Source organism: Brassica napus, chromosome A1 (assembly GCF_020379485.1).
Source record: "Brassica napus cultivar Da-Ae chromosome A1, Da-Ae, whole genome shotgun sequence".
Classification (NCBI taxonomy): domain Eukaryota; kingdom Viridiplantae; phylum Streptophyta; class Magnoliopsida; order Brassicales; family Brassicaceae; genus Brassica; species Brassica napus.
In genome coordinates, this window is record NC_063434.1 from 26239850 (window position 1) to 26266639 (window position 26790).

Below are 26790 nucleotides of genomic sequence, written 5' to 3' on the forward strand. Positions count from 1 at the left end.
TAGATCTCTCAAAACCAGAGATGGCTGTTTTATGCAATACTGCATTTTCTCATCGCAGCCACTAAGTCATGGTTCTGTTTTTGAGTTATATTGAACCCTATGCTGAAAAAATAATCAAGTTCTTATCACAATACCTTGAGGAACAGTTACATTGCTTTTAATTCTATATAATTCAAGAAAAAAAAAACTATAGAATTCAAGAAAGCATTCCTCCTTATATGATATGTTTCAAAGTTCAGATCTAAGAGAGTCTTCATTGAAGATATCTCAATGATTTTTTCAACATTAAAGTAATAAAAAAGAATGAGATGAGTATATTAGTCTCTACAATAAAATTTAAGATACTCTTCTACACTTAGCCTCATACCATTAGTCTCTTTATTTTTATGACTTAAAATTTAACTAAACAATCAAACTATATTGAATATATTACTATATATTTGTGAGATACTCAACCGAGTTTCTCACCACTAACGATGCTTTAAAAGTTCTACTTTCATATTCCAATCCTTATAAATTCAGAGTTTCACATAAGTGATTCATGATTCTGAAAGACAAAAACAGATTCAATTGTATAGAAGAAACATCTAATAACTATCCCCACCTCAAATAAAATTTAACCAAAACACTAACAAGATTATTGAAAGAGTGTCTTCATCATCACCATGTGATAATTCTACTCATGTTCAACCACCAGAACTCGTTTCTAAATTTATCCTAAGAAGTTGGATATTCTTTATTCTCAAGACGTTAGTCCAACGAAAGCATGTCTTATGGGTAATTCTTCGGATCTTAATCCACAAGATGGTTAAAGAACCATGATCTCAATCGGCTCTTTTTCTCTCGAGGTATCTACAAGATAAACTTGTTAATAAGAAAGTGAAACTCATCGCTATATGTGTATATCTTTGGAAAACCCATATTAAAGAAGATATTGAAGAGGTTTAGAAGGATGAATAAAAATTTGGTTTGTGGATCATCTCTTTCTTTTCTCTTATTGTAGCTTCTATTGTAATCGTGTGGGCGACAATTATGTACATTGAGCTGACATTATGTCTCACAATCTCCACTTGTGTCGTGTTTGGACTCTTACCTTCCTTCTTCTAATCTAGATTAAGATTGCTTTGGTAAAATTAGAATTTTGAAGGAGTCTGATAGTGTTGTAGGACCATGTATCATATATGAAATATTTTATGTACAAGAAAAACACATGTGGTTAGAGTTGAAGTATAGATCTGAGCTGCTTGACTATAATTATTGGTAGTGTTACTATTGTTATGTAGTTTGATACCATTACTTCGGTAAATATGACAAGGAGATAGTCATCAATAAAAGAAGTTTGTGTATAAATATAGAAAATATATAGAAAAATAAATGGTCTAAACTCCCTTGGAATGTAAACTTGATGCAATCTGTTACCTCTAATTTTAAAGAGAATTCGTTTTTGAAGTCTAATATGTTTGTTGATGTCCTTGCAAGATATTAATATTTAGTTTCCGAAGTCACCTTATAAAGGTCGCAACACCTACATTTATTTTCCTGAAATTATTAGACAAGATGGCCTTAGTCCAGAAGGAAAAACGTTATATCACATACGGTTCATGACAATTTGTATCACAATAATTATGTATAGAATCAGCCAAAGTGCTTGAAAAAACGAGCCATGAATTATACTCTTCATGCCGAGATTATAATTCCTCATCTACCACTATTTGGCCAGTACTTATTCAAATCAGGCTTGTTTGATGTGAATGAAAAGGTTGGAGTATGCTTTCTACAAAGTAGTGGAGGTAGTTACATTGTGTGGTACTAGAAGACATGAAGAAGAACGTATGGTCTTCAATCCTCATTGAAACTTTTCAAAGTATCCTAGACCAGCTCAGTCACTTCTCTACTTATCCTTTGAAGGTTTTACGAGAGCTGGAGAATTTGTATTCGCTAAAGTAGAGATAAGATCCATTCTATCTCCACTGTCACAACCCTGCTACAATAGTGACTCGAAAAGAACTCATCCAAAAGTCTACAGCTTGTGCATGTACACTGAGAAGAAATAGTTTTTGGAACCATAGAAAGATCTCTTGATGTTCACCTGAGGATGAACATACATTAGTCAAACAGAAGAAACAGTTAGTAACTGTAGCTAACTGCGCATATAGTGATTTTTTTTTAACTAAATAAACATTGTACAACACTTGACAACAACAATGATTTTTTTAAAAGCCAATAATAATTTTAATTTTCTGATCCAGATCACAACTTGGAGAGTCCTTCAAGACAATTATATATGTTGACTACACAGAACGATGGCAACGTTTTTTAGATTGGGTTAAGTACAACCAAAATCAACAAATTTATTGAGCTTTGTTTGTATTGCAGATACTCTATAGAAAATATGAGTAAGTTCATAGATTTTCCTTCCCGTATGTCCATTCTTGTGTATGATTAACGATTAGTTAGTGAAAATATTGGTCGTTTCAGTGTAGCACATCGATTCGACTAGTTAGGTGGTAACAACTCCTGTGTAGAAACATATTAAGGGAAGAGTCACTCGTTCTGTGTCTGATTTAATGATTTAACAATGTATTTTTTAAAAGTGTACTTTAGAATACAATGATGTCCATGGCTCTTTCGAATGAAATTCGTAATGTCTTATGGAGTTTGGATGAGTTCTAGCTAGGAACGAAAAGTGTGCATTACATGTAGAGAAGCAACAAATCGACATGACAATCTCATTGTTTAAGCATATGTAGCAGTAAATCTAGATGTGCTGCATCATCTTGATTCTACTTCCCAATTTTGTTTTCTTGGTTCCAGTCAGACGAGGAGATGACACCAGTTTCCATCATTGTGGAGGAAACATTTCCTCTACTTCTGATTATATTTAGCGATATTATACAGATCAAAAATCCTCGTAGAGTTTATGAAGCTGATATGCAAACTATTTTGGTCATCAGTATATGTAAGTCTGCAATGAGAGTAGTTAGTTGTGCTTCTCTCGGCAGGCATTATACTTTTGTTGTTCCTAAATTTAATTCCCTAAAGTACAATTCAAACCATATCAAGTGTGTGTATAATTTATTAATCAAAGTGAAAGATGCAGGAGATGGAATCCTAGATAAGTGGTTCCAACTCCACTTGTGACTTTTTTTTTTTGAAACACTACTCCACTTGTGATCCATGTCTCTGTTTTCTTGTATATGATTATCACTTGCATTGCATGATGTCTTAACATATTAGCAATTAGCAAATTTTCTAGTCAAACAGACTCCTAGGTTGTAGCGTGCAAGCCGCTTCATTGAGGCGAACACAGGAAGAAAAGGAATCTCTGGCGATGCTTCCTCTCGAGCCAAGTAATAGGAAGCAACAGAACCAGTAATCACTGTAGCAGAAGATTCACTGAAGAACTGTGTGTCCCAGTAACAACCAAATCGATGGAAGAATATAGCAATGGTGATGTGAGGAGTGTAACGAATGCTGTAACCGCAACAACTGTCACAGATCACTTTCTTTAAGACGAGATTATGTTGTTGCAGTTGTTCTGAACAACCTGACCAGAACTGAATAGATGGAGAGCCGCCGATAGCCAGAACATATAGAATATAGCGAGCATTGCGTATGGTATAGCCGGAATATAATCAGCGCTTGCACTTCTCCTATTACTTTAGCAGCTGCCTGGAAGAATATCACAAGCATACACAACAACAACATGACATTTCATTAGGAAAAGCCAAACTAGTTATTACACTACTAAGAAGCTAGTAGTCACCTTGAGGACTGATGTTGCCATGAGAATACATACGGTGGATGATGGCAACTGAAGTGAGGATAGCTATAACTGAGATAAAAGTCATCAGAATGGCGACTCCACGGACATGAGTCAGCTCCTGTGAACAAGCAAATGTAAATAAGCATGTAGAAGTGTGGGACTAAAGGCAGTGATGTGCCAACCCTCTCAGGGGCCCGAGGCAAATACGATGACTTAGCATTAGATTTTTACTATAAAAATTATTTATAATCAAAATATTAATTATATTGTAATATAATATAAAATGCTAATGAAAAATAAAATAAAATAATATTAAAAATGATTATAGTATTTAAATGATTTCACTTTTTATTTTTTATAAAGAATTTTCTTTTTCTTTTTTAAGATATGTTTAATATCTTAAAAATTATAAGGAAAACAAACAAAAGGCATTCTAATTTATATATGTTAAAATAGGATAAAGTATGCTAACCATCAACATTCACACCACTAAATTAAAAAAAAAATATTTTAAATAGAAATACAATTTTCTGGTAGAAACAAATTTGAGAAAACAAAATTAACTAAAAAACTTGAACTTAAACAAATAAAAGGTTATTTTCTTTTATATAATTTTAACAAAAAAAACTGTTTTTTGTAATTTTTTGGTTTTGAGTTCAAGAAGAAAACATACGTTTAAACAATTTTCAAAGATTTTCTTAGAGATTTGGGACCCTAATTTTTGTAAATTATGTGGGGGCCTAAGGCTAATGCATTTTTGCTAATACTATAGGTACGCCTCTGACTAAAGGTCTCATGGAGTAATGAACTTACACTCTCATAATGGGTCATGCTCACCAATAATTGGTGTTACAGCATCATCCATCCAGCTACAGAAGATAGAAACGTAATACATATATTGAGTTATTATGACGAGAAAATACTGAGACAGACAGAAGAAACATGATTTTCTCAAACCAACCTTTCAAGTAACAGAAGATAGTCAGTCACTGATATTAAAAGCATGTTGAAAAGGACAACGGTTATCCATGGCATGGCAGCAACAAAATGCCGAATAAGAAGCAGCCAAACAACGGGATTAGAAGAGCGGGACAATGCCTCCACAAACAATCAATACTGGCCATGACTTGCCAATATCAGCAACATAACGCTGCCATTGAACAACCAAACATTCTTCAATGTTCCAAGAACAAGTTTGAAAGTAGAATCTACATGTCAAAGAGAGAATATTATCATTTCTCTGACCTTTACAACCGAGGCACGAGAATCCAATGACCTTCTAATCGATTTGTCTATGATCATGTCATCTTGAATGTTCACACCATTCATCTTCTGCCAGTGGCTCAGTGATAAGTTTGAAGCACGAGCAATATATTGGCAGCTCCAATAAACTACAATTAAAAGATCAAAACTCAAATAAATAAATAGATAAATAAATAAATAAAGACTTAAAGCTTTGTGAAATGTGAATATATAATGCATACTTACCATTCACGCTAGGGAAGATTAGAGGGTAACAAAGACCCTGAAGCTGAAGAGATGAGTTCCTCATTTCAGGAGTAAGAAACACTCAAAGTAATCATAATTCCTGTCTGCCCAAAATCACTCATCTTGAGACGAAACCAACCATTTCCATCGGCCTTATAGCTTACTCGGGCTTTATATGGAATTGAACTGAAATCATATGTACGTAATAACCAAACCAAACTCGGAAATAAGCGTGGGACCCACAAATTAAAACTGTTGACGTGGACTCTCTTAGAAGAGAAAAAAATCTATTTTATATATATAAATTTCGGTATTAAAAAAAAAGAAGAAAAAAAAAATCTAACAGTTTCTCGTTTCTTAAAATGGCTTCTGCTGTCGACGTTCCCGCCACCATTCAAGAAGACGATGAAGTTGTTGCCAAGAGCTTTCTAGCCCTCAGCTTCATCTCTCAAGAGAGAAAGAGAAAGAACGTAAATATTTCTCAAGAACGCAACTGTTTCACAGAATGGACTTCATCAATGTTCTCGCCATCCAAGAAGAAGATGAACACACAAACGACGTTTCCAGGAAATTTTTGGCGAAGTGGAACAAGTCTCTCCTCCACATATAGAAAGACTTTATTCATCAACTCCTTGTGAAACTTCCACTATTGTTTGATCACCAGAGCTAGTTCGAGAATTGATCATGAGAGGTTGGAGATTATCTATTATCGAGAGATCAATCAATATTGATTTGTGGGTTATTATTCTGATTTTAATCTAGAAGAAGGTTAAAGAGCAAGAATTCAAACTGTTGTGTGTCTCTTAATGTATCTCCATAATGAATTTGTTAACAAAGTGAGCTCGTTGCTCTATGTATTTGTCTTGAAATAATGTTAGACAATGCAAATAAAACCAATGTCAAAGAAGATTCCGAAGAAGTTAAAGAGAAGAAAACAAATAGAGAGATTCAAGAAGTTAATTAATAATGAGAGTAGCTTTTTAATAGCAAAACTGAGATCTGTTTTTGGTGAACTTAGAATTCTGGAAACTCATAGAGATATGGGACCATATATCATATATGAAACTTATGTGTACAAGGAAAGCACTGTACGGTTGGAGTTGGAGTATAGATTTGAGCTGCATGACTATATTGATTGGTCTGATACTATTGATTTTGTAAATATGATAAGGAGAAAATCAACTGCAAGAAAAGTCATTTTATATATGATTTCGTTATAAAAAATAAATAAAGAAAAAACTGACAGTTTCTCATTTTTTAGAATGGCTTTTTCTGTCGATGTTCCCGCCACCATTCAAGAAACAATGAAGTTGTTGCCAAGAGCTTTCTGGGTGAAGTTTCTTTCAACTCCTGAGTCCACTCTTATCATTAGAGGGTGGAGATTGTATATCATAGAAATATCAATCCGAAGAAAAATTTCCTTGTGTTTGATTCTTTGGATATTATACAAGAAGGCTAAAGAGAAAAAATATGCAGGTGTTCTCTGTCTCCTGAGGTATCTCAACAATGAACTAGTTGACAAAGTGAAGCTCGTCGCTATATGGGTTTTTCTTGGGATGAATGCAAGTAAAACCCATGTCGTACAAGATTCTAAAGAGATTAAGGAAGAGTAAACAAATCGTGAGAGATTCAAGAAGGCAGCACGTAGCAATAACGTTTCAAGAAAATCAAGAAATTGAAGAGGTTCACGTGAGGATGAACATGAAGCACCTCCACTTGAAGACATTACAAAGAATCTAGAGGTTTTGTAACTAAACATGTCTAAGAATCTTGTTTAACAAAAAAAAAAGCCTCAAAACAAAAAGCAATATTTAGATACAAAACCTAATTAAACATTAGAAAGAGAATAATAGTTAACGGTTGAAACACTTTTGTCTCCAGTTTTTAGCATAATTTCAAAGAAGTTAACCCAAAAGAAAAAGATGCGCTAGACATCAATGATGACAATATGAATATATTGTATCTTCATACTTGATAATTATATGAATATATTCTTTTCTAAATACAGTAGTTTAAAAACACCTAAATTATATGTAACAAAAGATGAACCTTGAAAGTCAAAATGGAGACCTTGTAAGGCTTGTATCGTTAAGACTTTTTAACTCACTTCTCTATTAGGTGATAGCAACTGTACAAATGAGAGTGCTTATCAATAAAGACATGTCATATATAAGAAAAAGAGGATCCATGATAATAAGAAACGGATCAACCAAGTCCTCTGTGTTCTGTTAACATTGAAGAAATCTCGCCTAAGAAGAGCTTCTTAAGCTCCTTAAAATAAGCAAAAGGATCAAATAAGAAAAGGAAGCTCAATTCGAAGACATTCCGCCTCTCGGTGATCCGTTACTGCTCTCTGCAACGTCAATCTCTGAGGGTTTGTCTTCTTCAGGTTCCAGACCAAGGACACCTAGAAGAATGAACTCCTTCAACAGAAGCGTGTCCACAGTGATACCCACATCTTGGCTAAACTTCTCAGAGCATCTCTCGCTACTCTCTTCCCCTTCTTTAACCTTTCCCCTCACCAAAGACGCCACCGGAGCTCCGTTTCTATAAGCAGTACACGCCCTCAACACGTCGTGAGCACAGCTGAAGAAATGCCCATACGAAAAGTCTTCAAAATACTGTAAAAATCCAACAAAACACATCAAGAACCATCACAAGCTCAGGTTTCTCCTCAATGGATGAGTTTTAAGTTTTTTTTGTTACCTTGGGTGGTCTCCTCATGTTGTAAACCATCGTCTTCAAAGAAAGTAAGAATGTGTTTTCGCTGTAAGCTTTAGATTGGGCCTCACCGCCTGCAGAACCCGCTGTTCTCTCGTAGCCAGGCTCGTTGAAGTAAGGCTTTTCATTCAAGATTAGACCTTGGATCGAGACAAGAACCTGTAGCATTGTGGAGTTGTTGGGGATCCACTTCTCCCTCGGTGCACCACTCCAAGTGCCGAGAAGACTCAGACACACTTTCCCACAGTTGTACAGATTTGGGTTGATTCTTAGCCCACCAGACTGGTAATGAACCATCTGAACAAAACCGAAAAAACAAAAAAAATTCAAAATCACAAAAGAGAAGACATTAGGAGATAGACAACAACTTGAGACAGTTCCGTTGGACTTACCGGTGGCACAGAAGGGTATGTATCCGGGAAGTAGATATCGAAAAAGAAGAGACCGTCATGGTATGGAGTTCCATCAGCTCCAACAATCACAGCCCTCATAAGGTCCATCCTAGACTCATAAGCTCTGACAAATATCATCTCTGTTGCAAGAAACAAACAACCAAAAAGACAATGTCAAGCAGCGGAAACTTATGTATTAGACAGTGTGTATTAACTAGTTATTACACTAACCTGGCAAATCATTCTCAAGAATTCTCCACTCTTCTTGAATCCTTTTCATCCATTCTTTGGAATGCTGAAAGTAGGACAAAGAAATAGTCAGTTCTTGAGTGAAAAAAAAACAAAAAACAAAACATACATTCAAGAGTAATGGTCAAACCAAACCTGCTTTGTAGTTGTTCCCTGAGTAGCGTATTCGTGATCCCCCAAATCTTCAACAATGTCAAACTTTTTGAAAAACAAATACTTGCCAAGATAATCCTCCATGTTTCTCTTAACCCTGGAACAACTCTGAGCTGAGATAACCTCATCCACTCTAGGCCGAGCACTAGGATACATTTTATGCCCTTTGTACCACGGAGGGTGGTTCGGCACCGGAAGCACTAAACCAGAAGAAGCCTGAGCTGGAGCAGGAACAGGAGCCTCCCCCATCACGGTATCAGGAGTCTGAGGCTCAAGATGATCGGAAGAAGAAGAAGAAAACTTCAAAGCATGTGCAGAGTAATTGTAAATCTGAGTTTTCATTGGCAACGCGTAAGCAGAGTTCGGTATAACTCCTTTGGAGTTGTGAGGCAAAGTGTTCCAAGATGAGTGGATTCCACTTCCCACTGTCGCCTTCTTGGAGCTGCTGCTTGGAGCTTCAGGTTTGATCCCATGTTCATCACGAGAACACTTGCCGCTTCCACTTGATTTAGCAGCTTCAGAGTTTGGAAGCCAGTCCATCGACACCTCAACACCAGCTGGGATATCCTTCTCCTTAGCATCAAACAGGGCTTGATACTCAGAGACGTAATCACCAGCGCCATCATCCTCCTCCTCCTCAAGCTCATCCTCCATCTCATAGCCGTACTGATCAGAGTAGTCATCGTCGTCTTCGTAGATCAAAGAATCAGGGTCTAGCAAGCTATTTGATAATGGAGAGGAACCAGGGTACGATTCATCGTTGTTGGTTGTGTCATAACAATCACTAGCAGATCCCTAAATAAACAAAAATAATCAAATCCGTTTTTAGCTTGTGAAAGCATTACTAATAAAAATAATATAGACACTTTAATTACCTCAAGTTGCTCATCATCGTCTTCCAATTCTATAGCCTTCCCTTTGTTCTTACTATCAACATTGTTGTTATTAACAACACCATTAGCTTCTGGAGGTGTCGTCTACAAGACAATGAATAATACCAATAAGATAAAGTAATCGCCAACAAAGTTGAAAACACATTACATAGCAAACGATCACAGTGTTACGGTGTCTCAGTGATCAGAACACGAAAGCAAGAAACTACAATTGGCAAAAAAAAAAACACTACGAACAAAACCAATCCAACATCAAAGAGACACGGACAATGCACGTGATCGAACTTTAAAACCAAAAAAAAAAACTAAGGCGAATCACTAAACCCTTAAAATCAATAAAATTGGAGAAACCCAGACGATGATCGCACGCAATCACCCAGGGAGAATTACACAATTCTCGCAAAAATCAATTTAGTGAATTTATTAGGTAAAGCATGAACCTTAAGAGTTGCGGAGCAAGAAGCGACGGGGTGAGCGATCTCGGGCTCCATTGAAAACGATCGATCTCCAGCTCACTAACCTTGCGCAGAGGCGATGATGAAACAACACTTTCCTTCTTATTAAACCACTTCTCTCTATTTAATCCCCTCTTTAATATAGAAATTGATTATTTAATGGAAGTTTTCCAAATTGTGCGTTTTTATTTTTCAAGTCAATACGTAAAAAAGTCTACAAGGTGGGGCCCGTTTTTATTCGTACGGTTCTGATTTTGTTTTATGGTGACGTGGCTGTATCGACGGTGGTAGTAATGGTTCGTGGTATAGTGTGCTGCTGTAGAGGAAACGAGCCGAGCTTACGCGACACGGTTGGTAGTGTGACCAATGCTATGGTTTTCTACAGTTGTAGGATGTCAGAGATTAAAAAGTGTTGGATGAATCCAACGGATGGGAACTCTTCTGTTTTTTTTTTTACAGAGCAATCATAGCAAATAAAATGAGTAAGATATTTAAAAGATCTTTTGGGAGAAATCTAATCTAGAGGTATAGATAGTCCTCAAGATATACATGCAAAAGAGAAACTATAATTGGATGATTATTTTATTATGTTATAAAGTATATAATAATTTTAATTTCTGAATAAATACGATAAAGATGACTTGTTATTAATTTACTATAATATTAATTAATAATGCAGAATATATGTAGGAAAGTTGTGATAAGTAATAAGTATAAATAAAAATATTTATGTTTTGAAAATAAAAAGATTCTGTAATTCATTTCCTTAAATTACATTGTATGATTTTTGCTTAGATCTATTTGTTGACCAAAAAAGAGATTTTCTACCAAAAAAGAAGAAGAGATTTTCCTGTTCATAACAAAGGAAAACATCGGATCTAACTGGTAATCATCATAGAAATATTAGAAACTTATAGGAAAGTAATATATAGGAATAAAATTTTAGCAATGACGAAAAATAATTATTCCTTATCATATTTAATAAGAATCAATGGCTCTAACTAGTGATCATTGTAAAAATAATAGGAAAAAAATAGAAAAAGAATAAAATAATAAAATAATAAGAATGAATAGGAATGGTTGTTTTTTTTCAAATATAGTGAGAAATAATTTTGTTCTATTATTTTCAACAAAAAAAAGAATGAAAACGAATGGAAAGAAAATTTATTCTTTATATATGATGTAATTTTATAGGAATCATAAGGAATTAAATATTGCTTAATATTTCTTGAGTCACCAATCATACCATATTGTTCTATATTTCTCTACAATTAATGGAATGAGAAAAAAATGGAAAAGAAAAATTATTTCGTATAAATGGTAACTTTTTTTTAGAAACATTAAAGAATGCATTATTCCTCTTTATTCATTGGTCACCCTTCAATATCCGATGTGTTAAAAAAACAGAACAAAGAAAAACTAATATGAATGATGACCAAGGAATGACGATGAATAATGCATTCCCTAACATTCCTATAAAAATCATCATTCACAAAGAATAATTTTTCCTTTTCATTCTCTATCTGTCTATCATTCCTTTTTTATAGAGAAATAAAAAATAAAATTATTCCTTGTTAAATTTGAGAAAAAAAACAATTTATTTTCATTATAATATTTTATTCATCTACATTCATTTCTTATTTATTCTTCTTATTTCTAGAATGGTCAATAGTCACCAGTCAAACCCTTAAAAGAATCAAGAAAAACACTACATTCTTTAACATTCTTGAGAAATGTTACAATTTAAGAAATGATACAATTATTAGGAATTCTTTTTATTTTTCATTCCTTTTTATTCATTTTATTGTAGAGATAAATAGAATAAAATTATTATTTATTAAATTTGATAAAGAATAATCGTTACTCATCTTCCCTTATCATTTTTATAATTTTATTCATTTCCATTTATTTCCTACCAGTTCGTAGTGTTCTTGTGATGGTCATGGTCACTGGTGAGACTCTTAGTACTTTCTGATATCATAAACTAAGAAAAAATACCAAGTTGTTTGTGGGGATTTTGAAAAGAAACTGGGTCTAAGTAGATTATTTTAGTTTTTATCAATAAGCTAGCAATGAAAAGACATGATGAGGCTCAATTATACAGAAGCCCATTTCTTAAAATAATTAGTGGAAGCTCTTTCTCTTTGAATTACAGAGCAATCAATGGTCTCATCACAAAGCAGAACAAGAGCTCAAACAACCTTGAAGCTGCGCCGACCGCAGCCTAAAAACCTTCACGAATGCCTAAGAAAAAGGGGCCATGTATGAGCTCGTATGACTTCCTAAAATGGTGTGAACGAACATCTTATAAAACTTGACTAACACTATAAAGAGTTGCAACATATTTGAAAAGATCGATGCTTGTTTTGTTTCTTTGGACTTTTATTATCAACCACAACAAAATGGGGACTCTGTATCCAAATACAAATCCTCAAGATGAATCAACCTCTTGTTCTTTGGGGGCAATGAACTGCTCTCATTACTTTTGATCCATCAAATTATATATTCTAAGTAGGAAAAAAAAGAAGCCTTTTTCAGACGTTGAAACCTTCAGCACGGAGACACATTTTATGAGCTTCGATCCATTTAGCGCAAGCTGGTTCACCATGCTCGACGATGCACTCATCTCTCAGCTTCTTGGTGTCAGGGCAAGCACAACATATCTTCTTCTTTGGTTTCGTCTCTGCAGCAGCAGCCTTGCTATCTGAAACGGGTGGAGGAACAGCACCGTCTTTTGCTGGTTGGTTACTCATCCTGTCAAGTCATAATGCAGATAACAAAGAAGAATACAATCAAAACGTATGAACAAAGGGGACACATATAACATAGGTAACAATACTAAGTGAAGCATCCACACAACTTCCAATTTGATTTTCAGGAGTAGTTAAACGAGAAAACAAATCATTCATCAGTTGAATGCATGCTCTAATAAATAAATATGTTACCCTTAAAGAAGTTTTAACATCCAAACACTGAATAACACAATACACTCATTTGTAATAATTCTCAAGTCCTTAAACCCTTAAACCCTGGCATATGCTCAATATGAGTTAATAAGTGCAAAAATCTACCACAGAGACATAATTGAGAACTGATTATCAGGAAATAGCTGAAAAATATTATAGGTGGTTATCAAATTTTCAGATTCTAAACAAATCTGATAAACCCTAAGAAACCCTTTAAAACCCTGAACCTCAAATCAAGAATGCTCACATCTATAAGATAACAACAGCACCAACATCATAAACCAATTTGCTAACAATTGAAATCAACGAGCAATCAAGCAAATCAAACCCAGGAAACAACATTAAAAAAAAGATACACTTTCTAATTAATTTACAGAAATATCACAGTTCTTGATACAACATTTCACAGAAAGGAAAAAACAAACCTTTGAATGAATTTGCAGAGGAAAAATCAAATGAGAACAGGTGAAAAGAAGAGACCTTTAGGCTTGGAGAAGAAGGCGGCGACTTAAATAAATGAAACGAATATTGAAAAGTAGAGCCACCTGTTTAGAATTTTTGATTTTTGAATGTGTAAGTATCCACACCACAAGTTCACCAAGGCATCAAAATTAAATTATGGACCCGTCTTCTGGGCTTGGGCTTGGGCTTGAAATGGTCCAGGCCCATGCTTTGAAAGAAATGACTCTTGATGTTGTTGACTACAAAGACAGAGAAGTGATGAAGTTTAACTTTTTGTTAGTGTAGCAGACACTGAGGCTTAGCGAATGGAGTTTATTAAGCTATCTATGGTGATATGGTCTATGGACTCTGAAAGAATGGAGCTCCTATGAATGTGATTATTGTCCACAGAACCATCACACTTACCTTGACGAGATGTTGATACACACTTAAAGAAGAAAAGGGATAGTCACCAACAAATTATTTACAACACTGATAGTCACCAACACTTTATTTTCATTGACAATTCCTCTATATCAACAACAAAATCCAATTAATTCACACTTGATCTTCTGACAACTATGGAAACCAACAATGGTTTTGATCTAAAGACACTTCACTTCCCACCAAAGCTAATGGTTCTCTTGCATCATCAACCAATCAATCATACTTCTCCCTCCAAGTATAAACTAGAAAGAACACCCACGAAACAGCCAAAGCAATATCTCCAAGTGCTTGCTTAGGACACTCAAACGCAAGATCTTCAACCTTCCACTCAAACACAACTCTCCACAACGCCATAAGCACATAGAGAATCACCGACCCTCCAGCGAAAAAGCCATGAAACTCTGTATCCTTAACGAAGGACACCATGAACAGCACCAAACCTATGGCAAAGAGGAGCAAACCGGAGAAAGACTGAGAGATCCGGATGAGCAGCTCGTCGTGAGGCGTTGAGCCTTTGAGCTTGTTAGCTATGTCGCTGCCGTGGCCAAAGATGGAGGCTTTCTCTGTGTAGAACATCATCAGGGTCCCGCTCGTGAGTGCGATTACGGAGTGGAGTATACAGATTACTCGGAAGAGATGTGAATTCATCGGATTTTTTTTAGATCGCCTGAGAGAAAACAAAAAGTCAAAGACAGAGATGAAACTGAAAGTCTGAATCTTTTAATAGAGAAGAGCAAAAAAGGCAAACACTTGGCTGTGGTGAGGGTTTAAGCTTTGCCGGAAAGATACGGTCTTGAAAGAGAGATTGTCTGAATCAAATATAGTTTAAGATAAACTCTAGTGTTGTCTTGATGCAAAAGAAGATCTTTGTCTTGATCTTGCTTGCTCCTCTTTGTCAGCTTTCTTTATTGTTCAACAGAAATCAAAACCCACCGTATAAAGATTGCTTTCCGATTTTAAATGGGAGTGAGATTATAAAATTTATAAATATCTCTAAAATAATTGTCAGTAAACAAAAAAAAACAAAAAAATTATGTCAATAATGTTATTTGTAAGTTTATGAAAAACGTTATCCATTAGGCATGACTCACATGACATTATTTTATACTTTAAACTTTGAAAATTATTAATCAGTAGAAAAATATAATATTATTTATTAGAAGAAACAATGGAATTTCATGATTTTTAATTATAATCAAAGGTTTCAACATTCAAGAAGACTTGATCCTTCAACATCACAAATGGATAACGCTGTTTGTGTCAATCCAAGTACTACTGAACTGAAGGTTTGTCCTTTAACGTAATCAGCGATCTGATGACGCTTGGAGGAACACTATCAGCAAGAGCCCCAAGTTCAGATAACAAAAGAGTCTTCTCCTTGAGTAAGCTCTGCAGTTTCTTTGATTCAAACTCCATTCTCTTTTCATCTACACAGTTTAAAAAAATACACTCTTAGACCACCAGTAGTTCATCATCAATCAGTAAGAAAGTAGCTAAACCGTAGAAGAGAGGAGAAGACGAACCTTTCTCTAGCATTGTATGAACAGCATGAAAAGGGACCGCAGCGAAAAGATCTGTTCCTGGGAGCATCATCCAGGTGGGTTCAGTAGAGTCATGAGATCCACACGTCGAGCAAACTTCTTGAATCAAGGCTTTGGCTGAGCTCCCGTGCGTATCCTTCATCATAGAGTCGAAAGGAGAAGGGACGCTAGTCTTTGTTGTCTTGGCTTTCTTCCTAAGTGCTGTAAGAGCCTCTCGGTTCGCGTTCCTCTCCCTATCATTCTCCACCATCTGTTATTACAAAACTCCCATGAGTGTTATTCTACTTGTAAGTTCTCTCAACCATCATTATGAATATATCTAGCAAGATGCTAGTAGTACCTGATTGCGAACAAGTAGAAACTGATCACCAACAGCTTCATATCTCTCGTATACTTCAACAACCTTCTTTGGGTCCAACTCCATCTTGGTTTAATAGATTCCGACAAGTAACAAGGCTCGAGGAACAGCTTAAACAAAATAACTAAGTCAGTGGTTATGAAGCTGCTTCCTAGCTATTAATACTTGTGTGCTTTTAAGCTCACTTACAAATCTAAGACTCTCTTTAGATCCAAAGGTCTTCATTACTATTTCAATTACCCTAAATCAAATAACCGCATCGTTACGGACCGAAGGCAAAAAAACACAACACCTAAGCATAACTTAACAAGTTCTCTGATTATTTTGCAGCATCTTTAAAAGCGAGCTGATACAAAGGTTCTCGAGAAAGAATAAAAAGAAAAAACTAACCTTTACGGACGAAAGAGCAGAGGCGAGGAGGACCGATGAGAATCTCGGCGACGCTGCGAAAGGAAGGGAGAAAAAATAACACCAAACCAGAGATTTAATGGGCCTGAATGTTCGGCCTATCGATGGGCCAGGCCTTTTTGTTATACCTGTATATATCTTCTTTTTGATAAAAAAAAAGTATTTTAACGGAAAGAAAAAAGAAAATTGACGCCGTCTGTGGGGATCGAACCCACGGCCACGGGATTAAAAGTCACGCGCTCTACCACTGAGCTAAGACGGCATTGGATGATAACTGTTTCTCATTAGATTCTGATAAACCAAATAAGTTATTACATATCAAATAGGCTGAGCACGAAAGATCAACGTATTCAAACTTGTTAACATGAGTTCACACAATGTTTCGTAGATAAAGGGGACACAAGATAATCAATTAATTACTCGAAATAGTTATAAATCAACAAAAGGATAAGGCTTGTCCCACTAACATCTGGCCGGTCCAATTTCACTGCAAGGCCCATGTGGCTGCGTCCACTTGGCTTTATTTATTTGACCATTTTCGAATCTTTTGTTTTGGCTTTTCGATTTGAATATTCAAACTCGATGGCTTAAAACTCTTTTATATAAACACAATATCAACCTGTAAACTTTCATCATCATTCATCAATCACAATGCAGATACACAAACTCTGTTTTATTGCTCTGTTCTTAGCTCACGCAGCTTTCGCCATCAAGTTCAACTTCAAAACCTTCGATGGCAACAACTTGTTGTTCCTAGGAGACGCAGAGCTTGGTCCTTCCTCAGATGGCGTAGGCAGATCCAGTGCACTCTCCATGACCCGTGACGAAACCCCATTCTCACACGGTCAAGGTCTCTACATCAACCCCATCCCTCTCAAGCCTTCTAACGACTCAGCTCCTTACTCATTCCAAACCTCTTTCACTTTCTCCATCACTCCTCGCACCAAACCAAACTCCGGTCAAGGCCTCGCCTTCATCATCGTCCCCACCGCCGATAACTCCGGCGCCTCGGGCGGCGGCTTCCTCGGGATCCTCAACAAAACCAACAACGGGAAGGCGGAGAACAACCTCTTCTCTATCGAGTTCGACACTTTCAAGAACAAAGAGTTTCAAGACATTAGCGGTAACCATGTCGGACTCAACATCAACTCCATGACTTCAAATGTTGCTGCGAACGCTGGTTATTGGGTTCAGACGAGTGTCGGGAAGAGGAAAGTTTGGTCGTTTAAAGATGTGAATCTGAGTAGTGGAGAGAAGTTCACGGCTTGGGTTGAGTTTAGAAAGAGAGACAATAGGATTACGGTTACGCTCGCGCCTGAAAACGTGAAGAAACCTAAGAGACCTTTGATTCAAGGTCCGAGGGAGCTTAATGATGTTCTTTTGCAAAACGGTTACGTCGGTTTTGCTGGAGCCATGGGACGTGGCGTTGAGCGTCACGACGTTTGGAGCTGGTCCTTCGAAAACGACGCCAAGAACAACTAAACCGGTTTGGTTTTGGTTCGGTTTTGGCTAAGTTTCGGTTGCTTTATTTCTGCTTATTGGAGTGAAGAGTTGACGTTCAAAATTTAAAACAAATAAAAAGCCAAATCTGTGGCTCAGTATCTGCACTTTTGTATTTTCATGTTGGTTTCAATCCGAGATTGATAATAAAATGAACATTTTAAAAAATTATATTGAGGCTTCGGATTATAGGTGCTCATGATCCTGTTCCTTGTCGGTAGGTTAAACAGAGCAAATTACTACATCCACGTGAAGAGAATAATAGAAAATACTACCACAGAGAATAATAAAATGATTTTCCATGCAAAAGATAATAATATTTCCCATGCAAAATATCATAAACGTGGAGTGTCCTACAGTTATACACGAGCTATGAAATTTTTGTTTTTAAGTTTCATTAAGAAACAGGACAAGAAATACAAATGAAAGCAATTATTAATCGAATTCAACTATCAACCAACTTGTTTGTCTTCTCTATTTTATAAACCTCGTTTCACTGAAACCAGTAGGTCCATTTCGTTGCTGGCCGTGGTGATGGTGGCGTTATCAAACTGACCATTCCACTCAGAGCCGGCCCGTGGGCCAAGCCAAGGAAGCAGTTGCTTCCGGCCACATTATTATAAATAAAATTTCGGCCACAAATGATCAATTTAGTCTAGTGGCAACATCTGAAACCTAAAGATTCTCTTTGTCCAACCTGGGTTCAAATCCTAAGACATGGGGCCGTTTTTTTGTAACTTGCTTCTGGTCTTGGATTCCTTAGGACCGGCACTGATTCCACTGATTATTTTTAATGGGCTCTTTGAAAACTCAAGCTGGATGTTTTGTTATTTGACAATGCAAATTCACAAAACTCTGTTTTCTTGCCCTGTTCCTCTTTCGCACCACACCTTAGGGCATCAGCATCAATGAACCTTAAGGGAGGTTCATAACTTTAATTTTTTATTATTATTTTTTTAAATTTTTCTGTTTGATTTTTTTTTTTTTAAAAAAAAAAAAAATTAAGCGGACCAATCACGGGCCGCCACGTGGCGTGGGACCCGCGATACAGTGATGAACCAGGTTCATCCCAGTGACCCTGCAAGAGCTGAGTTCACCAAAAATAGAATATTTTAATATTCTTTTTTTTTGGGAAAGGTGTGAACTTCTGCATTGAACCTTCAATGCAGATGCTCTTATGTGTCCAATTCAACTTCAAAACCATCGATAACTCGGATATCTGAGCAAAACCAAGTGACCAACGACTAAACCGGTCTGGATTGGTTATTGTCTCGGAAAGTCGTAATCAGAGCCAAATCTTTTTTTATTAGTTTGAAATATTAGAACTTGGGTCTCGAGGCACCACATTATTTGAACTTCGGAGATTCATTGCTTTTGAAAGAATCTGGTCTTTTGTATTATTTAAAGTTTCTTTATTCCAGAGCAGAAGCTTGAAGATTTGACCCCCAATGTTTGCTTATATTCATACATTTGTCTCATTTAAATTTTTTCTTTTTTCTCGTTTTGTGATTTGTGAGGCCGTTGATTTACCACGTTGCTTGCGTCAAAAGAGAGGTGGAGAAAAAAAACATGAACTGAGAGACATCCATAATATAAAATATTTAAAGGACGATTCGACAGTGAATGGTTTCTTTCAGCAGTCGTTTTTGTTTTTTATCCCAAAAGGTCGAGACTTTATGAGGCTGAGAAGAGAGAGAGTGGCTGGTTCTACTTTTTTTTATAGAGTTACTGTGTTTGGTGATGTTGCATGTGTGGTTCTGTTTCAATCCCGAAAAGATCATTTATGCTTGGCCTCTCACTCAGGTTCTCTTCTTATCTTATCCCTCTCACTAATAAAGCTTAACAAGTTTTGTGGTACAGAATCGTACCCTGGAATTCTTGCACCCCTTTAAAAAATTATCTTTTGTAATTTTAAGTTTCAAAAAAAAAATAGTGTTGCGGTACAGAAGATTCCTTCCCTCTTTTGGCTGTTTATATGATCAAAATATTACATTTTTCTATGATAGCTATGTCCTTTGTGTGCTTTTCTCAAGTGGGTCTCCTAAGTTATTCAGTGTTCTTCCTTCTCTAGCCTAGAGATTTTTTTTGTGGGTGTGATCACTCGAAAAAGAGAATCTCAAGTTCTTGGCGGACGTGTGACTTGTGATTAACGATCCTAAGCAATGAGCTGCTGAATCCGAAATGGTTCCAGTTAAGAGTTGAAAATCAAGACAACTCATCAGCTACTTGTTGGTTTCTGGTTACTATCGATGGAAGGTTCTTCAAACTCCAATTCTAGAGGGTTTTCAGACAGGAACACTGAGTTCCCACCAGTTGATGAGTGTGTCAGAAGCATGTTTGGTAGTAGCACACACAAACCCTCCTCCGAAGAAGAAGATTCTTTAGGGGTTGACCCTTTCGTTAGATCCTTGGAATGGGGTGACGTCAGCTTACGACAGTGGCTTGATAAGCCTGAACGGTCTGTAGATGTTCTCGAGTGCTTGCACGTGTTCAGACAAATCGTGGAGATTGTGAATGCGGCTCACTCTCAAGGCATTGTTGTTCATAACGTTAAGCCATCTTGTTTTGTCATGTCTTCTTTTAACCATGTTTCCTTCATCGAATCCGCTTCTTGTTCTGACTCCGGCTCTGAGGACGGCCAGAAGGAAGAGAAAGGATCATATAACAAGATTTTGGAGAGACAAATCGAGAAGCTAGAGGAAGAGAAGAAGCAACGTTGTTTTCCGATGAAACATGTATTAGCAATGGAGACAAGTTGGTATACTAGCCCTGAAGAGGAGTTTGGTTCTCCAAGTACTTGTGCCTCAGATGTCTACCGTCTAGGCGTTCTTCTTTTTGAGGTTTGTGACATTATTTCTAACAAATTATTAGCTGCGCAACCAACGAGTTGTTGGCCTAGTGGTAAAAAAGTGTATAGTAGGCACTCCACCACTCGGTTTCAATTTTTGTTGGGAACAACTCTTTACAATGTTTGGGTTTCCGGCAAAAATTGTTAGCCGGAAAAATTGTTAGCTGCTTTTAGATTTAAAGTCTATGTCTCTCTTGCAGCTATTCTGCCCTGTGACTTCAAGAGAGGAGAAGTCAAGAATTATGTCTAGTTTAAGACATCGTGTACTTCCGCCTCAGATACTGCTCAAATGTCATAAAGAAGCTTCTTTCTGCTTGTGGCTACTCCATCCCGAGCCAACTTGTCGACCATCAATGAGGTTTAGTTCGTGTTTTTAGTTTCGTGCATTGTTAATTTCTACAGGCCGGCCATGAGATTTTTGGGGCTAGGCGATTTAATAAAGATTTTTATAAAAATATTTCTTTACAAATTTGGAGATATTATGATAATGTAATTTTTTTTCAAAAATTTGGAGGGAAGTGTTAGAGGCGAATGTTTCAAGGACTTGCCCTGGATCTCCATCATCTTTTACTAAATGGAACTAATAGGGAAGTTGTCTTTATTGGTGCAGTGACTTGCTGCAGAGTGATTTTATAACCGAACCAAGAGACAATTTGGTTGAACATGAAGCAGCAATAGAGCTGAGAGATAGAATCGAGGAACAAGAGTCGTTACTCGAGTTCTTGCTACTGATTCAACAAAGAAAGCAAGATTCTGCTTGTAGTTTGCGGGATACTATTTCACTTCTTTCTTCAGACATTGAGCAAGTTGTGAAGAGACAGCTGATTCTGAAGAAACAAGGAAGCTCATACTCTGATCTCAGTAAAGATGATCACCAATCTCCCTCTGGTCCTTCTACATTGTTGGCCTCAAGAAAACGGTTTAGACAAGTGATTCCTCAAGTGGAAACAGACGTTGAAGTTGATGAAGAGAGTCAAGGAAGCACACTTCTTGAAAGCTCCAGGTTGATGAGAAACTTCAAGAAGCTAGAAACGGTCTACTTTCTAACAAGGCGCAGGCAAATGAAAGCTGCTGCTTTAGGGAAATCATTAACTAGACATTCGCCTTTGAGTAGTGAAAACGGGAGAGGAGGTTCAATGATAAGCTCAGTAAGCAACCCTGTTTCCAACAATGATCCTCTGAGACAAGGCGGGTGGATAGATCCATTCCTTGAGGGTTTATGCAAATACTTATCGTTCAGTAAGCTCAGAGTGAAAGCAGATTTGAAACAAGGAGACTTGTTGAACTCTTCTAACCTAGTTTGCGCACTTGCATTTGACCGAGATGGAGAGCTTTTCGCCACTGCTGGTGTAAACAAGAAGATCAAGATCTTCGAATATAACTCCATTGTAAACAGTAACCGGGACATTCACTATCCGGTTGTGGAATTAGCTAGCCGGTCAAGGCTAAGTAGTGTGTGTTGGAACAGTTACATAAAGAGTCAGATTGCATCAAGTAACTTTGAAGGCGTTGTTCAGGTTAGTCTTTAGATTCTGCTTATTGTTGTTATAAGAACTTCAAGATTCATGAAACCAGTTTGGCATAGGGCCTGCTCAATAATGTCATGAGCCCTAGGGCAACAAAATTTGAGTCTCCAAACTAAATTTTTTTACTATTTTTTTGATAGATAATTGTTTTTTTTCTCAAAATACGATTTATTTTTTTAAATAAAATTTTGATAAAAATAAAAATATTTTCTTATAAATATTTTGGACACATTTTCTTAATTTTAGTGTAAAAATACATGTATTTTTTAAAAAAATCGGACTCTTATTTTTTAAGAAACAGAAGAACAACTGATTTGACCAGATGGTTGCAACATTTGTCCCCCTATCTAAACCGGCACTAATATACGTTTGTGGTTTTAGATATGGGATGTTGCAAGAAGCCAGTTGGTTACAGAGATGAAGGAGCACAAGAAGAGAGTATGGTCCATTGATATTTCATCAGCAGACCCTACTTTGCTGGCTAGTGGAAGTGATGATGGAACCGTTAAGCTATGGAGTATCAATCAGGCAATTCTAATTTAAAAATGTCGGCTATTGAAAACTGAAACTAGTTTTCTCCAAATTTACATGTTAGTCCTCAGGATTGTATGATATAAGGAGTTTTTTTTTTTGTGTTGTGAAACGTTTTTTCAGGGAGTTAGTATTGGAACCATCAAGACAAAGGCTAATATATGCTGTGTCCAGTTCCCATCAGACTCAGGCCGGTCTTTAGCGTTCGGTTCTGCAGATCACAAAGTGTATTACTACGATCTTAGGAACCCCAAGATTCCTCTGAGCACAATGGTTGGTCATAACAAGACAGTGAGTAATGTCAAGTTTGTGGATTCATCCACTCTTGTGTCTTCTTCTACTGACAACATGCTGAAGCTTTGGGATTTATCGATGTCTGCTTCTGGTGTTAATGAAACCCCTCTTCATTCATTTGCTGGACACACTAATCTAAAGGTTAACATTCCTTTTCTAGACTCTCTTTATTCTCCAGCTTTCTGAGAACACAATCTAAAGTAGTATATGCTATTGCAGAACTTTGTTGGCTTATCTGTCTCTGATGGGTATATAGCTACAGGCTCAGAGACAAACGAGGTAAAAGGGTTAATGCAAAACAATCGTCACTTAAAAACTTGATTGTCTGAGATTCTTTCTTGTTGTGGATCCTAACAGGTTTTCGTGTACCACAAGGCATTCCCAATGCCGGTGATGTCATACATGTTCAGCAACACTGACTCCATGTCAGGTCTTGAAATCGACGATGCCTCACAGTTCATATCTTCAATCTGCTGGCGAGGACAGTCGTCTACGCTAGTCGCTGCTAACTCCAATGGCAACATCAAGATTCTTGAAATGGTGGCTTGAGAGCCTCTGAGGAACCAAAAGCAAAAGGATACCTTCAAAAGACCTCTAGTTCTTCTTGTGATAGAGATCTGTTTTGTTGGGCTACTATATAGGGTAAATCAATTACTAAAATGGTTAGGAAAAGAAAGAAATATTATTTATAGAATTTCATTAAAGATGCTGATGTTGGATCTTTGTATTTGTAAACATCTCGATAAAATAGATTATAACTTTTATTCAATTCAAACAAGGAAAAAAAAACTAACCCTAATGTAACCAATAGGTGACGTGGCGTCTACGCAATCAAAACAATGATTTCTAAACCCAAACTAAAAGCCCTGCCAACTGCAAGATTCTCTGAAACCATCCCTATATGTTATGTGTATATATATATGATTTCACTTTTTCGTCCTTGGATCTATTTACATTGATTAACTCCTGTTTTAGCCTCACTGACTAACCTCTCCACAAGTCCCTGAAGCCTCTTAGCTCCAAGACCAGGCTTAACGTTAGCCACATCACCGACCTGGGAGCACTTTGGTTTCCCACTGCACCACCCACCAGGAGTAAAACCATCTTTATCATTCCTCCGTCTAAGGAACGCCTTGTCGATCACATCAAGCACCTTGTCGTCTCTTTTGAATTTCCTAGCGAACGCAGCACCGCTGGATATCATCTGCACTGTGTCGTTGAGCGTCAAAACGTGAGGGTGCTGCTGCGGCGGTGTGTCCCAGGAGATGTAGTGAAGGTCATGGTTCACTGCGGTTTTGGAGAACTCGGGGACGTTGCAGATTACAGTGTGGAAGTAACTTTCAGGTGATGAAACGAAGTTGGTGTAATACATTAGAAGGGTTCTTGGTAGATTGTCCCATCCCCATATGCAGTATTCTACAAATGGACGTGATAGAGCCATCCAAGCAGATCCTGAACAGCATTAAATTATTAGCTTTATTTGGCAAGATAAAGAATTGATCATGTGCATCTGCAATACCAACAAGCTCTAATGGGTACTTAAAAGCAACAACAAAGAAAAAAATTGTTTTGATCCTATGGATCTAAAGCAAGGGCGTTCAGTTTTCAGTTCCTAATTTGTTTTCTTTTTCGGTTTTTGGTTTTTCGGTTCTAAAGATATAGGACTCGTTGGATTATATGAAAGTCGGTTTGGTTATATTGGTTTTTGATCCGGTTGGGTATCAATATTGGAAACCGGCTAAAAATCCGATAGATTTTATGTTCCAATTGACTTTCTGTTTGGGTCCAGTTTTTGGATAATTTGAACAATTTTTTTTCCCCAGTTTTCAAACTTAATAACAGATAATTCAAATAAATTTAAATGTTTTGGATACAATATTCAAGTAATTCATAATTTTAAATATGTTGGATAAAAATATTTGGATAATTCGGGTTTTTCAGGTAGTTCAGTTTATACGTATTATTTTAAAAATATTTGGTAATTTTAAAATAAATAATATTTTAGGTATATTAAATGTGTTTTAGATATGACTTCGGTTTGGTTCCAGTTCGGTTTTAGGTTCTTGGTTTATATGTCCAGGCCTAAAAGCAGCAATGGAGCTTCAAAGACAGGTTAGAGGACTGACCAGTGAATAACTTAAACGCAGTAGGCAAACTTCGACGAGGAGTGACCCAGTAGATATCTGATTTGTTCAACAAGTAGAGTCCAGGATCAATCATTACTGGCATTGCTCTCTTCTCCCTTCACAAGGATAACAAGAATCAATACCAAAGAGGAAACTCAAGAAGGTGAAAGAAACTTACTCTTTCCAACCTAGTTCACTTGTGTGTTCAATAAAGTTGAGGTTCCTGTCCAGACTCGAAAACGTATGAAGCAAATCTGCATAATACAGAGAAATCAAATCAGACTTAACCTCTTGATGGAAACAGAGAACAAAGAAAGTGAGTTTTAATTATTACCATCTTGCGTCACCAGTGGATAATCTGAAGCACTAAGATTAATAAACCAATCCCAGTTAGCACTTCTCTTAAGCAAAACAGCACAAGCGTGAAGTGTATTCGCCACCATTGTCGGTCCTCTATAAGTCACAAGGTTAGCCTTTGTTATCATATACACATTCCCGGTTTTGGAATACATAGGATCTTTATTAATCCGAGAAGCCAGCTCTAGTCTCTCGTCAACGGGTGACTCGAGATCCAAGTGGACAACGTAGTGGTTTCTCGGATGGTACACCGCTCTAAGCGTTCTCCAGAGCTTCTCCACGTCTCCTTTGGACCCGGAGACGAGGTATGCGAAACGTGGAAGGTTGTTGTCTTCTTCGTGAGGGCGGGTTTGTCTTTGTCTAGCGAGTTTGGACTCTGCGAAGTCGAGTTTGGTTTGGTTCTTGACGTGGCTGTGACGGGAAGGGATGATGGAGAAGATGTTGTTGAATTTGCGGAGGGAGGAGATGAGGCCCATGTTGAAAGAGGTTGCTAGGAGGAAAACGAAGGCGAGTGATGTGATGACGAGAGGGAATAGTACCCATCTCTTCTCCATGTTTACGTACCCCATTGAAGCAAAGTAGTGATCATGAGACAAGAAACATAAAGTTGAGAAATCAGACACAATCTTGAGTTCAGGCTTGATCAGACACAAAGACCTATCAAATGTGAAAAAAAACCTTAGTAAAGTGGTTAGAGACAGATATAGAAAGGAAGAAGATACTAAAACATGAAGTTGCCAGATTAAGCAACATAATTCAATCAAGATGACAAGGCTCTCTTGGGATCTGGATTCATCAATCAAAGAATCAATCTGGACATCTCAGAAGCGCAAACCTTATAGCAAACTCTTAAAAACCTCTATTACCCGATTACAAAATGGATACTTTTTTAGAAACCCTTTGACGTATACTACTATCCCCAAGATCAAATCAACACTATCAGAATCTTGAAGCTGCCATTTAGATCTAACGCACTGTACAAAAAAAAAACAAATCTAGAGATTTAGATAAAAAAAAAAAGATTGAAAAACGAAACCTTTCTATTTTGGTTGTTGAAATCTCGAAGCTTTTTTTTTTTAATCTTTGTGGCTTTGTTCTGGTCTGCTCCAGAGCTCAAGAACACGGGACTCTTCTGTGTCGAGTGAAGAGAGTTATATAGAGATGAAGAAGAGAGAGAGACTGTGAACTCGCTGAAGCAAATAGAGAAAAGCCTTTTTGAGATTTCACGTGTGTGAAACTCTCATTCGTTGAAATATTCTCTCCCAATCAAATTTTTTGTTCTTTGAGCTGTAAATTTCATTACTTTTGTCACTCTGTTTCCTTTATTACT

At 36.8% G+C, this 26790-nt stretch overlaps 8 protein-coding genes and 1 non-coding gene across 11 annotated transcripts; 2 read left to right on the plus strand and 7 right to left on the minus strand.

Moving 5' to 3' along the window:
- Window positions 1-1220: 1220 nt before the first annotated feature.
- Window positions 1221-5648, minus strand: LOC106367925 (choline transporter protein 1). Its single transcript, XM_013807797.3, is given in 13 exon segments — window positions 1221-3523; window positions 3526-3630; window positions 3633-3672; window positions 3767-3793; window positions 3795-3900; window positions 4588-4635; window positions 4728-4840; window positions 4842-4916; window positions 5012-5157; window positions 5255-5333; window positions 5336-5365; window positions 5368-5440; window positions 5599-5648. Coding segments are annotated over 13 exon segments (1182 nt in total). The 3' UTR covers window positions 1221-3233.
- A 1694-nt stretch (window positions 5649-7342) lies between these two features.
- On the minus strand, window positions 7343-10305 carry LOC106349489 (probable ubiquitin-conjugating enzyme E2 25). Its single transcript, XM_013789464.3, has 7 exons — window positions 10103-10305; window positions 9645-9746; window positions 8752-9564; window positions 8599-8662; window positions 8368-8507; window positions 7961-8272; window positions 7343-7875 (listed from the first exon to the last, which is right to left on the minus strand). Exons 1-7 carry the CDS (start codon window positions 10151-10153, stop codon window positions 7564-7566), a joined length of 1794 nt encoding a protein of 597 aa, XP_013644918.1. The 5' UTR covers window positions 10154-10305; the 3' UTR covers window positions 7343-7563.
- Window positions 10306-12459: 2154 nt separating this feature from the next.
- Window positions 12460-12871, minus strand: LOC125577667 (cytochrome c oxidase copper chaperone 1-like). The gene has a single exon (XM_048739254.1). The coding sequence runs from the start codon at window positions 12868-12870 to the stop codon at window positions 12652-12654; it is 219 nt and encodes a 72-aa protein (XP_048595211.1). The 5' UTR covers window position 12871; the 3' UTR covers window positions 12460-12651.
- Window positions 12872-14020: 1149 nt separating this feature from the next.
- On the minus strand, window positions 14021-14619 carry LOC125577666. The gene has a single exon (XM_048739251.1). It carries the CDS (start codon window positions 14617-14619, stop codon window positions 14185-14187), a length of 435 nt encoding a protein of 144 aa, XP_048595208.1. The 3' UTR covers window positions 14021-14184.
- LOC106349455 lies at window positions 14021-16546 on the minus strand. 2 transcript variants are annotated; one of them, XM_048739247.1, is made up of 5 exons: window positions 16261-16321; window positions 16060-16111; window positions 15853-15980; window positions 15495-15762; window positions 14021-15398 (listed from the first exon to the last, which is right to left on the minus strand). In XM_048739247.1, exons 3-5 carry the CDS (start codon window positions 15934-15936, stop codon window positions 15244-15246), a joined length of 507 nt encoding a protein of 168 aa, XP_048595204.1. In that variant the 5' UTR covers window positions 15937-15980; window positions 16060-16111; window positions 16261-16321; the 3' UTR covers window positions 14021-15243. The 2 variants fall into 2 exon arrangements, with proteins under 2 accessions (XP_048595204.1, XP_022543728.2); XM_022688007.2 differs by lacking the exon at window positions 16060-16111 and having other exon boundaries at window positions 16261-16546.
- Window positions 16469-16540, minus strand: TRNAK-UUU. The gene has a single exon. It is a non-coding gene; the product is annotated as a tRNA-Lys (tRNA).
- A 256-nt stretch (window positions 16547-16802) lies between the features above and the next one.
- LOC106349445 (lectin-like protein LEC) lies at window positions 16803-17949 on the plus strand. Its single transcript, XM_013789413.3, has one exon. The coding sequence runs from the start codon at window positions 16930-16932 to the stop codon at window positions 17758-17760; it is 831 nt and encodes a 276-aa protein (XP_013644867.2). The 5' UTR covers window positions 16803-16929; the 3' UTR covers window positions 17761-17949.
- A 1584-nt stretch (window positions 17950-19533) lies between these two features.
- On the plus strand, window positions 19534-23746 carry LOC106349428 (protein SPA1-RELATED 3). 2 transcript variants are annotated; one of them, XM_013789389.3, is made up of 7 exons: window positions 19536-20618; window positions 20827-20984; window positions 21237-22143; window positions 22534-22680; window positions 22807-23118; window positions 23197-23256; window positions 23335-23746. In XM_013789389.3, exons 1-7 carry the CDS (start codon window positions 20028-20030, stop codon window positions 23524-23526), a joined length of 2367 nt encoding a protein of 788 aa, XP_013644843.2. In that variant the 5' UTR covers window positions 19536-20027; the 3' UTR covers window positions 23527-23746. The 2 variants fall into 2 exon arrangements, with proteins under 2 accessions (XP_022543735.2, XP_013644843.2); XM_022688014.2 differs by lacking the exons at window positions 23197-23256; window positions 23335-23746 and having other exon boundaries at window positions 19534-20618; window positions 22534-22699; window positions 22807-22909.
- LOC106349435 (beta-glucuronosyltransferase GlcAT14A) lies at window positions 23721-26746 on the minus strand. The gene is made up of 5 exons (XM_013789401.3): window positions 26497-26746; window positions 25438-26117; window positions 25282-25357; window positions 25104-25219; window positions 23721-24429 (listed from the first exon to the last, which is right to left on the minus strand). The coding sequence occupies exons 2-5, from the start codon at window positions 26027-26029 to the stop codon at window positions 23924-23926; spliced, it is 1290 nt and encodes a 429-aa protein (XP_013644855.2). The 5' UTR covers window positions 26030-26117; window positions 26497-26746; the 3' UTR covers window positions 23721-23923.
- Window positions 26747-26790: the final 44 nt, after the last annotated feature.

Coding starts and splice junctions, on each gene's coding strand:
- LOC106349489 (XM_013789464.3), bottom strand. CDS start 10,153: ATGGAGCCCGAGATCGCTCACCCCGTCGCTTCTTGCTCCGCAACTCTT. Junction 9,747..10,102: donor CTTGCTCCGCAACTCTTAAG/GTTCATGCTTTA, acceptor ATTGTCTTGTAG/ACGACACCTCCAGAAGCTAA. Junction 7,876..7,960: donor ACATGAGGAGACCACCCAAG/GTAACAAAAAAA, acceptor GGATTTTTACAG/TATTTTGAAGACTTTTCGTA.
- LOC125577667 (XM_048739254.1), bottom strand. CDS start 12,870: ATGAGTAACCAACCAGCAAAAGACGGTGCTGTTCCTCCACCCGTTTCA.
- LOC125577666 (XM_048739251.1), bottom strand. CDS start 14,619: ATGAATTCACATCTCTTCCGAGTAATCTGTATACTCCACTCCGTAATC.
- LOC106349455 (XM_022688007.2), bottom strand. CDS start 15,936: ATGGAGTTGGACCCAAAGAAGGTTGTTGAAGTATACGAGAGATATGAA. Junction 15,763..15,852: donor TTCTACTTGTTCGCAATCAG/GTACTACTAGCA, acceptor TTGTAATAACAG/ATGGTGGAGAATGATAGGGA. Junction 15,399..15,494: donor TCATACAATGCTAGAGAAAG/GTTCGTCTTCTC, acceptor TAAACTGTGTAG/ATGAAAAGAGAATGGAGTTT.
- LOC106349445 (XM_013789413.3), top strand. CDS start 16,930: ATGCAGATACACAAACTCTGTTTTATTGCTCTGTTCTTAGCTCACGCA.
- LOC106349428 (XM_013789389.3), top strand. CDS start 20,028: ATGGAAGGTTCTTCAAACTCCAATTCTAGAGGGTTTTCAGACAGGAAC. Junction 20,619..20,826: donor TAGGCGTTCTTCTTTTTGAG/GTTTGTGACATT, acceptor TCTCTCTTGCAG/CTATTCTGCCCTGTGACTTC. Junction 22,681..22,806: donor AGCTATGGAGTATCAATCAG/GCAATTCTAATT, acceptor ACGTTTTTTCAG/GGAGTTAGTATTGGAACCAT.
- LOC106349435 (XM_013789401.3), bottom strand. CDS start 26,029: ATGGGGTACGTAAACATGGAGAAGAGATGGGTACTATTCCCTCTCGTC. Junction 25,358..25,437: donor TCCACTGGTGACGCAAGATG/GTAATAATTAAA, acceptor TGTATTATGCAG/ATTTGCTTCATACGTTTTCG. Junction 25,220..25,281: donor AGTGAACTAGGTTGGAAAGA/GTAAGTTTCTTT, acceptor ATCCTTGTGAAG/GGAGAAGAGAGCAATGCCAG.